At 48.7% G+C, this 14,116-nt stretch overlaps 1 protein-coding gene across 4 annotated transcripts in view; it reads left to right on the forward strand.

The window, feature by feature from the left end:
• Positions 1-6,866: 6,866 nt before the first annotated feature.
• The window catches only part of SSBP3 (single stranded DNA binding protein 3), a 32,553-nt gene continuing 25,303 nt past the window's right edge, over positions 6,867-14,116 (forward strand). For all 4 annotated transcript variants that reach the window (XM_075182126.1, XM_075182128.1, XM_075182127.1 and 1 more), the window contains exons 1-3: positions 6,867-6,978; positions 7,295-7,356; positions 8,048-8,132. In XM_075182126.1, coding sequence (XP_075038227.1) covers positions 6,916-6,978; positions 7,295-7,356; positions 8,048-8,132 — 210 coding nt within the window. In that variant the 5' untranslated portion in view covers positions 6,867-6,915. The remainder of the gene's footprint in view (positions 6,979-7,294; positions 7,357-8,047; positions 8,133-14,116) is intronic.

Raw genomic sequence — 14,116 nt, forward strand, 5'->3', positions numbered from 1 at the left:
CCCCCCCCCCGCACACTGATCTCTGGGGTCTCACTTCCCCCTCCCGCCCCCGCACTGATCTCTGGGGTCTCCCTTCCCCCCACCCCCCCCCCCCCGCACACTGATCTCTGGGGTCTCCCTCCCCCCCCCCCACACTGATCTCTGGGGTCTCCCTTCCCCCCCCCCACACTGATCTCTGGGGTCTTCCCTTCCCCCCCCCCCACACTGATCTCTGGGGTCTCCTTCCCCCCCCCCACACTGATCTCTGGGGTCTCCCTCCCCCCCCCACACTGATCTCTGGGGTCTCACTCCCCCCCTTGGTCGCGCCGCCCCCCACACTGATCTCTGGGGTCTCACTCCCCCCCCCCCCCCCCCCCACACCTGATCTCTGGGGTCTCACTTCCCCCCCCCTCCCACACTGATCTCTGGGGTCTCCCTTCCCCCCCCCCCCACACTGATCTCTGGGGTCTCCCTCCCCCCCCCCCCCCCACACTGATCTCTGGGGTCTCCCCTTCCCCCCCCCCCCACACTGATCTCTGGGGTCTCCCTCCCCCCCCCACACTGATCTCTGGGTTCTCCCTCCCCCCCCCCACACTGATCTCTGGGGTCTCCCTTCCCCCCCCCCCCCCACACTGATCTCTGGGGTCTCCCTTCCCCCCCCCCCCCACAGCTGATCTCTGGGGTCTGTATCCCCTTTCCCCCCCCCCCACACTAATCTCTGGGGTCTGTATCCCCTTTCCCCCCCCCCCCCCACACACTAATCTCTGGGGTCTGTATCCCCTTTCCCCCCCCCCACACACTAATCTCTGGGGTATCCCCTTTGCCCCCCCCACACACACTAATCTCTGGGGTATCCCCTTTGTCCCCCCCCACACACACTAATCTCCTGGGGTATCCCCTTTGTCCCCCCCACACACACTAATCTCTGGGGTATCCCCTTTGTCCCCCCCCACACACACGATCTCTGGGGTATCCCTTTGTCCCCCCCCCACACACACTAATCTCTGGGGTATCCCCTTCTGTCCCCCCCCCCACACACTAATCTCTGGGGTATCCCCTTTGTCCCCCCCCCCCACACACTAATCTCTGGGGCTATCCCCTTTGTCCCCCCCCCCCCACACACACACTAATCTCTGGGGTATCCCCTTTTGTCCCCCCCCCCCCACACACACTAATCTCTGGGTATCCCCTTTGTCCCCCCCCCACACACACACTAATCTCTGGGGTATCCCCTTTGTCCCCCCCCCCCCCACACACTAATCTCTGGGGTATCCCCTTTGTCCCCCCCCACACACACTATCTAATCTCTGGGGTATCCCCTCTGCCCCCCCCACACACACTAATCTCTGGGGTATCCCCTTGTCCCCCCCCCCCCCACACACACTAATCTCTGGGGTATCCCCTTGTCCCCCCCCCCCCACACACACACTAATCTCTGGGGTAGTCCCCTTTGTCCCCCCCCCCCACACACACTAATCTCTGGGGTATCCCCCTTTGTCCCCCCCCCCCCCCCAACACTGATCTCTGGGGTCTGTATCCCCTTCCCCCCCCCCCCCCCACAACTTGATCTCTGGGGTCTGTATCCCCTCCCCCCCCCCCCCCCACACTGATCTCTGGGGTCTGTATCCCCTCCCCCCCCCCCCCCCCCCACACTGATCTCTGGTGTATCCCCTCCCCCCCCCCCACACTGATCTCTGGTGTATCCCCCCCCCCCCCCCACACTGATCTCTGGTGTATCCCCTTGTCGTCGTCCCCCACACTGATCTCTGGGGTCTTTCCTTTCGTCGTCGTCCCCCACACTGATCTCTGGGGTATCCCCTTGTCGTCGTCCCCCACACTGATCTCTGGGGTATCCCCTTGTCGTCGTCCCCCACACTGATCTCTGGGGTATCCCCTTGTCGTCGTCCCCCACACTGATCTCTGGGGTATCCCCTTGTCGTCGTCCCCCACACTGATCTCTGGGGTCTTTTCCTTGTCGTCGTCCCCCACACTGATCTCTGGGGTATCCCCTTGTCGTCGTCCCCCACACTGATCTCTGGGGTATCCCCTTGTCGTCGTCCCCCCACACTGATCTCTGGGGTATCCCCTTGTCGTCGTCCCCCACACTGATCTCTTGGGGTATCCCCTTGTCGTCGTCCCCGCCCACACTGATCTCTGGGGTATCCCCTTGTCGTCGTCCCCGCCCACACTGCTCTCTGGTGTATCCCCTTGTCCCCGCCCACACTGCTCTCTGGTGTATCCCCTTGTCCCCGCCCACACTGCTCTCTGGTGTATCCCCTTGTCCCCGCCCACACTGCTCTCTGGTGTATCCCCTTGTCCCCGCCCACACTGCTCTCTGGTGTATCCCCTTGGTCCCCGCCCACACTGCTCTCTGGTGTATCCCCTTGTCCCCGCCCACACTGCTCTCTGGTGTATCCCCTTGTCCCCCGCCCACACTGCTCTCTGGTGTATCCCCTTGTCCCCGCCCACACTGCTCTCTGGTGTATCCCCTTGTCCCCGCCCACACTGCTCTCTGGTGTATCCCCTTGTCGTCGCCCACACTGCTCTCTGGTGTATCCCCTTGTCGTCGCCCACACTGCTCTCTGGTGTATCCCCTTGTCCCCGCCCTCACTGCTCTCTGGTGTATCCCCTTGTCCCCGCCCACACTGCTCTCTGGTGTATCCCTTGTCCCCGCCCACACTGCTCTCTGGTGTATCCCCTTGTCCCCGCCCACACTGCTCTCTGGTGTATCCCCTTGTCCCGCCCACACTGCTCTCTGGTGTATCCCCTTGTCCCGCCCACACTGCTCTCCTGGTGTATCCCCTTGTCCCCGCCCACACTGCTCTCTGGTGTATCCCCTTGTCCCCGCCCACACTGCTCTCTGGTGTATCCCCTTGTCCCCGCCCACACTGCTCTCTGGTGTATCCCCTTGTCCCCGCCCACACTGCTCTCTGGTGTATCCCCTTGTCGTCGCCCACACTGCTCTCTGGTGTATCCCCTTGTCGTCGTCCCCCACACTGATTCTCTGGTGTCTCCCCCTCGCCACACTGATCTCTGGTGTCTCCCCCTCGCCACACTGATCTCTGGTGTCTCCCCCCTCGCCACACTGATCTCTGGGGTCTCCCCCTCGCCACACTGATCTCTGGGGGTCTCCCCCTCGCCACACTGATCTCTGGGGTCTCCCCCTCGCCACACTGATCTCTGGGGTCTCCCCTTACCCCCCCACACACACACACACACACTGATCTCTGGTGTATCCCTTTCTCCCCTACCCCCCCCCACTGATCTCTGGGGTCTCCCCCTCCCCCCCCCCCCCACACTGCTCTCTGGGGTCTCCCCTTGTCCCCGCCCACACTGCTCTCTGGGTATCCCCTTGTCCCGCCCACACTGCTCTCTGGTGTATCCCCTTGTCCCGCCCACACTGCTCTCTGGTGTATCCCCTTGTCCCCGCCCACACTGCTCTCTGGTGTATCCCCTTGTCCCCGCCCACACTGCTCTCTGGTGTATCCCCTTGTCCCCGCCCACACTGCTCTCTGGTGTATCCCCTTGTCCCCGCCCACACTGCTCTCTGGTGTATCCCCTTGTCGTCGCCCACACTGCTCTCTGGTGTATCCCCTTGTCGTCGTCCCCCACACTGATCTCTGGTGTCTCCCCCTCGCCACACTGATCTCTGGTGTCTCCCCTCGCCACACTGATCTCTGGGTCTCCCCTCGCCACACTGATCTCTGGGGTCTCCCCCTCGCCACACTGATCTCTGGGGTCTCCCCCTCGCCACACTGATCTCTGGGGTCTCCCCCTCGCCACACTGATCTCTGGGGTCTCCCCTTACCCCCCCACACACACACACACACACTGATCTCTGGTGTATCCCCTTTCTCCCCTACCCCCCCCACTGATCTCTGGGGTCTCCCCCTCCCCCCCCCCCCACACTGATCTCTGGGGTCTCCCCTTGTCGTCGTCCCCCACACTGATCTCTGGGTCTCCCCCTTGTCGTCGTCCCCCACACTGATCTCTGGGGTCTCCCCTTGTCGTCGTCCCCCACATGATCTCTGGGGTCTCCCCCTTGTCGTCGTCCCCCACACTGATCTCTGGGGTCTCCCCTTGTCGTCGTCCCCCACACACACTGATCTCTGGGGTCTCCCCTTGTCGTCGTCCCCCACACACACTGATCTCTGGGGTCTCCCCTTGTCGTCGTCCCCCACACACACTGATCTCTGGGGTCTCCCCTTGTCGTCGTCCCCCCCACACACACTGATCTCTGGGGTCTCCCCTTGTCGTCGTCCCCCCACACACACTGATCTCTGGGGTCTCCCCTTGTCGTCGTCCCCCCACACACACTGATCTCTGGGTCTCCCCTTGTCGTCGTCCCCCCACAACACACTGATCTCTGGGGTCTCCCCTTGTCGTCGTCCCCCCACACACACTGATCTCTGGGGTCTCCCCTTGTCGTCGTCCCCCCCACACACACTGATCTCTGGGGTCTCCCCTTGTCGTCGTCCCCCCCACACGTGCTCTCTGGGGTCTCCCTTTGTCATCGTCCCCCACACTGCTCTCTGGGGTGTCCCCGCCCACACTGCTCTCTGGGGTCTTCCCTTGTCGTCGTCCCTCCACACTGATCTCTGGGGTATCCCTTGTCGTCGTCCCCGCCCACACTGCTCTCTGGGGTATCCCCTTGTCCCCGCCCACACTGCTCTCTGGGTATCCCCTTGTCCCCGCCCACACTGCTCTCTGGGGTACTCCCCTTGTCCCCCGGCCCCCACACTGCTCTCTGGTGTATCCCCTTGTCGTCGTCCCCCCACACTGATCTCTGGTGTATCCCCTTTGTCCCCGCCCACACTGCTCTCTGGTGTATCCCCTTGTCGTCGTCCCCCACACTGATCTCTGGTGTATCCCCTTTGTCCCCGCCCACACTGCTCTCTGGTGTATCCCCTTTGTCCCCGCCCACACTGCTCTCTGGTGTATCCCCTTGTCGTCGTCCCCCACCCACACTACTCTCTGGTGTATCCCCTTGTCGTCCCCCCCCCCCCCCCACACTGATCTCTGGTGTATCCCCTTGTCGTCGTCCCCCCCCACACTGATCTCTGGTTTATCCCCTTGTCGTCGACCCCCACACTGATCTCTGGGGTCTCCCCTTGTCATCGTCCCCCACACTGCTCTCTGGGGTGTCCCCGCCCACACTGCTCTCTGGGGTATCCCCTTGTCCCCGCCCACACTGCTCTCTGGGGTATCCCCTTGTCCCCGGCCCCCACACTGCTCTCTGGTGTATCCCCTTGTCGTCGTCCCCCACACTGATCTCTGGTGTATCCCCTTTGTCCCCGCCCACACTGCTCTCTGGTGTATCCCCTTGTCGTCGTCCCCCACACTGATCTCTGGTGTATCCCCTTTGTCCCCGCCCACACTGCTCTCTGGTGTATCCCCTTGTCGTCGTCCCCCACCCACACTGCTCTCTGGTGTATCCCCTTGTCGTCGTCCCCCCACACTGATCTCTGGTGTATCCCCTTGTCGTCGACCCCCACACTGATCTCTGTGTATTCCCTTGTCGTCGACCCCCACACTGATCTCTGTGTATCCCCTTGTCGTCGTCCCCCCACACTGATCTCTGGTGTATCCCCTTGTCGTCGTCCCCCACACTGATCTCTGGTGTATCCCCTTGTCGTCGTCCCCCACACTGATCTCTGGTGTATCCCCTTGTCGTCGTCCCCCACACTGATCTCTGGTGTATCCCTTGTCGTCGTCCCCCACACTGATCTCTGGTGTATTCCCTTGTCGTCGTCGCGCCCCCCCACACACGGATCTCTGGTGTCTCCCCTTGTCCCCCCCCCCCTCCCCCGACATTTATCGTCTTGCTATAACGTGCCCCCCTTTCCCCCACATTGATGTCTGGAGTCCACCTTGACCTATGTGTCTCCAGCCTGATGTCTATCTTGGTTTGCTAGCTCCTTGCTCTGTTGTGGAGCCTTCACCACCTGTATTGTCAAACACTGCTGAGGGCATCAAACATCACTGGTGGTCTATATATCAGTATAATGTATTGTGTGTATTACCTGCAGCCCATAAGCTGTAGGCACCATCTTTTGTGCCCCCCAACTATGTTGACTGATAATTTGTCACCGCCTATTACGTGAATTGAGGTTTTACTATGCTTAACCCCCTTGTGTACAGCCATGGTTTCTTGTTTATGTTTGCTCTTTTTATGTGCTCCTCAGTGTCCTTTCTCATTTTGCGCCTCTTACTTACACCCACTGTATGTAGGTGCACAATAATGCCGGGCCTGATTCATTAAGGAACTTAGGCAAGGAATTTCTTACTTAAGTCTCCTGGACAAATCCATGTTACAATGCAAGTTACAAATATCAACTTTAAATTTCAGTGTACAAATAAGCTATCAAGTATGTGTGTGCTACATGAAAAACAGTCAGTATTTAACTTATGTACAAAATAGAAAACTAATTTGCACCCCTTGCATTGTAACATGGTTTTGTCCAGGAGACTTAAGAAAGACATTTTTTGCCTAAGTTCCTTAATGAATCAGTGCCCACCTTGTGTAAGTGATGTCCAGTGCTGCCCGACTTGCTTACACGTTAATGTCTTGTGCACACCTCAGTGTATGTTGTATGTCTGCGACTTACTCCTACCGCGTTGTCTTGCGAAGGCCCCACCCATTCATGTGTACACCAGTGTTTTTACAACCTGTCCCCCTCTTATATTCACCACTGTGTTTCCATATTTTTTTTTTCCAGCAATACTTTCGTTATTCCAGTCCCTACTTCTCTTCTCATTATTTGTTGCTTCCATACTCTCCTCCACATTTCACTTTTCATCTGATTTTTTTTCTCTCCGCTATCATAATTGGACCCATATTTGTGCCTGCTTTTGCCCTCTTTATTTTTCTGCTTCTCTTAATATCCGCTATTTTTAACATAATTTTCACTCCTTTTTTTTGTAGGCTTGCTCTGTATGTATATGAATATCTTCTTCATGTCGGTGCCCCAGAAATCTGCACAGACGTTTCTGTCTGAGGTAAGAACTTGATGCACCCTACCCACTTTATCAATAGATATGGCTCCTGGTTGGGAGAGTCCTCCTGTGTTTTTAATTTCCCCCATCTCTGTGCCGAAATTGTGAATTTCACCCAGTTTAAACCTTTCTCCAGATGATCTGGTTATATGACGTTTGGGAACATATGTAGATACTAGGTAGATCTGTGCTTTTTTTTTTTATATATATCTGTCTTGATATATTTATCATCACGCTGCGAATTTTATGAGTTATTTGTGTTTTTCCTGATACGTGTGTATCCTGAACATTTTTTTTTTTACCTACATTTTTCTTACAGATAAGGTGGGAGAAGAACATCACATTAGGTGAACCTCCAGGCTTCTTACACTCATGGTGGTGGTGAGTAAATCATTGCATATAGTTTATCAGATTTGTGAAAGCAAAATACTTTATATGTTATGTTATACAATTAGTAAATTCTCTTATGTATTCTACCTAAGCAAAATTTCTATATTTAAATCCGTAGTCAAGGATCAAGTGGTGAGGTCCAATCGATGGCCTCAATTTGGCTGAGGAAAAATATAGTTCCTCTAAATTCCCTTATGCCCCTTGACTGGCTAAACACGGTTGTCTCGTTATCCGTTATCTTTGTACCCTAGTGCAGCAATTGCACTCTGGGATTTCCAAAACTATCTCTAGGAACTGTTGCCTCGATAACAATCGGTGTTTAAGTTCCTTAGTGAATTGATAGGTTGTACTCGCATGAACATTGGTTGAGAGAACAAAATGGCTGCCGTCTGGTGTTCTCTCAAACTGTGGTGACCTGCTGAGGGAGGGTATTGGTCCGGTTGGCAAGGCCACCACAATTCTGCAAGCTGTAGGGATAATTTACCTAAAAGTGTACATCCTGTAATATTTTAAGGTAATAGATGCATCCTGTTTAATTCATGGCATGCTTATGTTTACTTTTATAATATACATGAAAATATGGGGATGTTTGCTGAAGTGATATAAAAATGGGTGGCTGCGTTAATGCTCTTATTTGTGAGGTAATTTGGATACTGACTCTGCCTCTCTGTCTCGCATACAGTGTGTTTTGGGACCTGTACTGTGCCGCTCCAGAGCGAAGAGATACCTGTGAACATTCAAGTGAAGCGAAAGCTTTTCACGACTATGTGAGTAGCCATTGTTCTAGTTGGGATGACAGGAAAAGGAATCCTGTTTGCATGATGAAATGTTACCGCTTGATCCTACAGGACTATGTTCCCTGCTGTGTTGCACTACTGTAAAGGAGCAACTATCAAATTTAGTCTTGGGGGCCAGTTTACTAAAGTTTCTAGTAAGGGAATGTGGAGGTGTTGGTCATAGCAACCAATCGGATTCTAGCTATCATTTATCTAGTGCATTCAAGAAAATGATAGCTAGAATCTAATTGGTTGCTGTGGGCAACACCTCCTTTTGTTTATTTTTGGAAGCTTTAGCAAATCTACCCCTTGGTGAATTGGTACCAGAACCAAGCTGAGACCAGCGACCAAAACCATTTCTGTTTGTTATACTGTGACTATAACAGGCTGGGTCCACTGTGTTTATATGTTATTAAATGTATCTTGTCAATAGTGTTTCTGAACAGTGTCCACTAAGCATATAAGTTGATCCAGTAAAAGGCATTTTGTTACTTTAGCAAATGAATTATATATTTTTTGTTATATACTGACTTATTTTCACTCTGCCAGAGGCCCAGTATGTATCTATCCTTTTAATAAAGTTTAAGACAAGAAGTCTGCTTTGCATAGGGAAAAACTCCTTGGCCACTATTACGTACGTAACAGGCCTGAGTCATTAAGGAGAGCAGGGCAAAAAAAGGAGTAAATTTGAACATGGACAAACCATGTTACAATGCAAGGGGTGCAAATTAGTTTATTATTTTGCACGTAAGGATAATACTGTCTGTTTGTTCATGTAGCACACAAACACTCGATAGCTTTATTTTTACACTGAAATTTAAAGTTGATCTAGGACATGCCCTACCCCAACTATAAATCCGTCCTCACATTTTAAAATGTACCTTCCCCTCCAATGTAACATGGTTTTGCCAAGTTGCAAAGTTACTCCTTTTTTTCAGTTGCTCTCTTTAATGACTCGGGCCCAATGTGAATTTTTTATTGAGTACCTTTTCTTGTGTAAAGCAGCTAATTGTGAACTTGAAGACTAGTACACTGTATGTATCCCCAAGTTCAAATATGTGCTATTGCCTCTTTACAACTGTTTTTAAAGAGTAATGAATTGTAGGCATATTCTATGCAATGTATAATCTTCTGATGTTCAGCTGGGTGTAAGAGTGAAATCCAAGAAAGATTTTAAACCTTTTTGGGTTGTTAACACTTTTGCTATCTAACTGCAAGTAACTTCCCTCTGTACTGCTAACTTTATCAACGTTGTACTTCCATTTGTGCTCTATAATAAACTCGCCTAAGACCATTATTGATTGCAGGATAGGTAAATGTTTGCTGAATGGCAGCGCAGTGTTATCTTGAAATTCTTTAACGGTATATATCAGTTTCCTACAGTACAGCCCCATCCACTAGGACTATGTATCTGGTCTGTGGTGGGTTATGAACACTGCTGTGTTTGAGTGATCTACAAGAGACCACTGCTAGCGCTTCATGATTTCTGTGTCTCTAGGTCTGTTTTTTTTAGAGTAAAGCTGTGAATGTCTGTGTTCTGTAAAAGCCGCGCATTATATATGTTAATATAAGAGAGTGCACCTGTGGTGGGTAACATGGAGCCCATAGGACTTATGTGATTACCCTCGCCAGCATCACAATCACTATGTGGTTCCCTTTGTATCTACAATTCAAATGTTTGGGAACTTTTTGTTTCTGAAAAAAATGTTTTTGTTTTTTTTTGTTTTTTTTAAATCCTCATGTGGTTAGCATTGCTGTCTCTCTGCACTGGAGTCATGGGTCACATTCCGACCATGGCCCTATCTGTGTGGAGTTTGTATGTTCTCCCCGTGTTTGCGTGGGTTTCATCCGGGTCCTCCAGTTTCCTCCCACACTCCAAAAACTTGCTAGTAGGTCAATTGGCCTATTACAAAATGTGTGTGTGTGATGTGTAGGGAATTAGAGCGTAAGCTCTGTTGGTTCAGGGTCTGATATGAATGAACATTCTCCATACAGCGCTCAGTAATATGATTGTCGCTATATAACTATAAAAAATTATACTACTAATAATCATGAGAGCGTTGTCCATTAGCATCTACATATTAACATTAAGTAAAATCAATTTTCATTAAAAGGGCATTACCATCCTGTGACAAATTATCATAACGAACCATTTAAAGGATTATTCAAAGACGCCTATCCCTACTTGGTGGTTCCCTTGGTTTATTCAATAAGAAGATGATCGTCATTAACATCATTTTATAGATATATAAATCGATCTCTGGTGTTTAGTTTTATCTTTGACTTTTTACAGTGTAGTTATACTTGCTGTGCCTGTCTGTGTTCTGTAAATTTTTGCATCATATAAAATGTTAATATAGGTGACTTGTAACAATATAGGTGACCCCCGGGGGCTGAATTAAGCCCTCAGTCCTGAAGAGCCCTTCCTGTACTAGAAGCTTGCTATATCTCTATATATGCCATGTATAGCGATGTATGACTTCTCATTCAGTAATTTTAGGTTTTCTACAAGTAAATGTTAACCTGGCATGCTCCGTGGGATAGTCAATAAACATGACCTTATTTTGTTTTTTTTTGTACTAGAAAATTCCTGTATCCACAGGAACAATTTTGACTTGTCTGGACCATTTTTTTTATGTATTCATTTTTTAATTATGTTGTGCATGAATTTTGTAGTAGTGACATAAATCGCAGCTTGAGTTGTATGCTAATCCCCAATTGTGATCTTGGAGCTCCTGATATCCCAAGTGATTCTTGCAATAAGTGAACTTTGGGCATGTAGCAATTTGCTTTTAAGGCCAGCAGCCATTTCTGAAAGTTGAGCGTTGTGTGGCTACCAGGCCTGGGTGTGTTTGTAGTTGTTTGGACTGCATGGTGGCTTAGTGGCTACAACTTCTGCCTTATAGAACTGGGGTCATGAGTTTGATTCCCGATCATGGTCTTATCTGTGTGGAGTTTGTATGTTCTCCCCGTGTTTGTGTGGGTTTCCTCCTGGTGCTCTGGTTTCCTGCCACACTCCAAAAACCTACTGGTAGGTTAACTGGCTGCTATCAAATTGACCCGTGTGTGTCTGTGTTAGGAAATATAGACTGTAAGCCCCAATGGGGCAGGGACTGATGTGAATGAGTTCTCTGTACAGTGCTACAGAATCAGTGGTGCTATATAAATAAACGGTGATGATGTTTAATATTTGGTCCTGCAGAGCTGGAATTCTAGATCTGGATTTGCCTCTTCTGCAATGCTCTATCCGCCTGTGTCCGGCAAATGCCTGCAGAGACGAACGATCCTGTATGGGCTATGCTTTGTGAGCCGAATGCTTCGGTGACACTGCAGCGTCATGTTCAACCTATATGTGTCAAATGACATTGAGCAATTGCTATACTGTGTTAAGTACCCTGCGCTGGCTAACAGAAGGGATTGTGTGGTCTAAATGAAATTCCCTCTACTGGCTGGAATATTCCTACACTGCTGAGTTCTTGGCATGTCCCATTAAAAGATTTCTCCTGTGTGATAAGAGAACTTCATGGGGCCTAGATCTGCTTTCATATTGGGTCAGAACACAATTTGTACAAATCTAGTTAGTGTATTATGACCCAACGTGGACACATTTTTGCATTGTTTACTTAGCTTAGTATCTGTTTGGTTTGTTTGTGCTGCAGGGTTGGCATATGTTGGTTGAAACCTGTGATCTTTGTGTTTTTTTTGTTTTTTTTTCTATGTGGCTTTTCATATGTTCTAGTGACCAAAGGTTGTAGATCTCAGGCTCAGGGAGGGAGCACAGCTCATAAACCTCAGTTATCTGCTTTTATTGTTCTTGGTCAAGGAAACAAAAGGGAACCTCAGCTCTTCATTTGCAATTCTGTGCCTCCACACTGCCAAGAACAAAAAGGCCTCTTTACATGGGAGGTAACGGACAGCAATAAATCAGTGAACCAGACTGGACCCCCCCCCCCTCTCTGCTATCTCAATCCTTTCTCAGGGGGCCAAGCCGTCTGCTAATTAACAGCTTTGTGTTGTCAGGAATGCTGGGTTTCCCAAAATGTGACACTCCTGGATTTCCTTGCAAAGTCAACGTGCTATTCTGCTTGCGGGTTTCGGAAGATGCGACTCTGTCATTCTAGAATGCGATAGGATGCTGAATGGGTTATAAGTGTGTTCTATAAAAAAAACAAAAAAACATTAGTGCAACATGCACAATGCACTATTAAATAGTTTTTCTTCCAAATCTGAGCTCCTAGGAGGTTGGGAAATGATATATATTTCTCCCAATATATGTCCCTGTCAACATTTTAAGTTTATTTAATTTATTTATATAAACGGTGGTTCTATGCGTGGTTAGGTAATTTAATCGTCCTAGAAAAGTTTGATCCTATTTAATAACAACGTTGAAGGGACAAAAGGTGCAATTAATAGTATTTACTCCTTAAATAGCTTGGGCAGGCTGTGCGCTATCTTATTGTACGTGTCATGTGACCAATCAATGCCCAGGGACGGCCCTCCTTTATAATTCCCACAGGACCTGTAGGGCAGGTGGGGTGTGTACACTTGCACTAATCCTCTCTGCTTTATAAAGCAAACAGCCAATATCTGGTGATGAGTGTTTGCTGGTATCCTTGTAAGCTGCTGTTTCACTTGTCACTCACTCCTTGGCTGAAATAAGTAACTTGTGGATGTACGGAATGTTTTTGTAAATATAAACTTACCATAGTAAGCTTACCTGGCCTCTCTCGTGTTAAACATTGCACATATTCTGTACTGCTACCGATCTTGCCTGTGAGCACAAAACCTTTTTTTTCTGTTTGCAATATAAAGCTGCTCAGACAATATTATTGTTTTTTTTTTTTATTATTTATTTTGGTTGAATTAAAAGCGTCATGTTCAACTTGTGTCAAATGACATTGAGCAATTGCCATACTGTGTTAAATACCCTGCGCTGGCTAAGGGAAGGGATTGTGTGGACTAAATGAAATTCCCTCTACTGGCTGGAATATTTCTACACTGCTGAGTTCTTGGTGTGCCCATTAAAAGACTTCTTCTGTGTGATAAGAACTTCATGGGGCCTAGATCTGCTTTCATACTGGGTCAGAACAAAATTTGTACAACTCTAGATATTGTATTATGACCTAACGTGGACACATTTTTGCATTATTTATATATATATATATATATATATATATATATATATATATATATATATATATATATATATATATATATATATTTTTTATAATAATATTTTGCAGTTATTGGCATGCAAAATTACACAAATTTAAATTTGGCACATCCAATATGTTGTCCAGAGTATATAAAGCGCTGTGGAACCTTTGTAGCACCTTTATAAATGGGGATAATTGTAGAAAGGCCCAATTGTTGTAACCAAAAACTGCATGTTTAGTTTGACGTTTACCTGGACAGGGAAGTAAATTACATAATTCTTGAGCTCTGAACAGCACCAATAGGTAACAGATAACAAATAAAAAATGATAGTTATTACTTCTTGGTATTGGCTTGGAAAATTACAAAACTGTTTGACAATATGTGATGCTCCATTGAATTCAGTAAAAGAAGGACTTTGCATCAATAGTCAACACAAACAGCACATTGAACTACGTTTACAATACGTATAACTATGGTAATGTGGAGTGTTTTATGGGGGAATGGAATGTTTCTAAATTGTATTTGTAGCAGTCAGATTATGTCATCTTGTAACCGGCTCCGTATAATTAAACTGTTGTGTGAACTGACCTCTAATTTAAGGTGTGATTATATTGCCCATTTTAAAGAAAGCTCTTCCTCTTTATTGTCCCAATCTAGTTTAGAGGGGACACTTCCCACTGCTTTTCCCAGCTCCAGTAAACTCAGCAGAACAATATATACTTTTTTAAATAAACTAATTACCCTGGCAAGTATTTATTAGACAGGGCAATACTCAAAACGTGACCCTTTTAGGTACATTTGAGGTAGTTGTGATATAC

The sequence above is a fragment of the Mixophyes fleayi genome, chromosome 8 (genome assembly GCF_038048845.1).
Source record: "Mixophyes fleayi isolate aMixFle1 chromosome 8, aMixFle1.hap1, whole genome shotgun sequence".
Classification (NCBI taxonomy): domain Eukaryota; kingdom Metazoa; phylum Chordata; class Amphibia; order Anura; family Limnodynastidae; genus Mixophyes; species Mixophyes fleayi.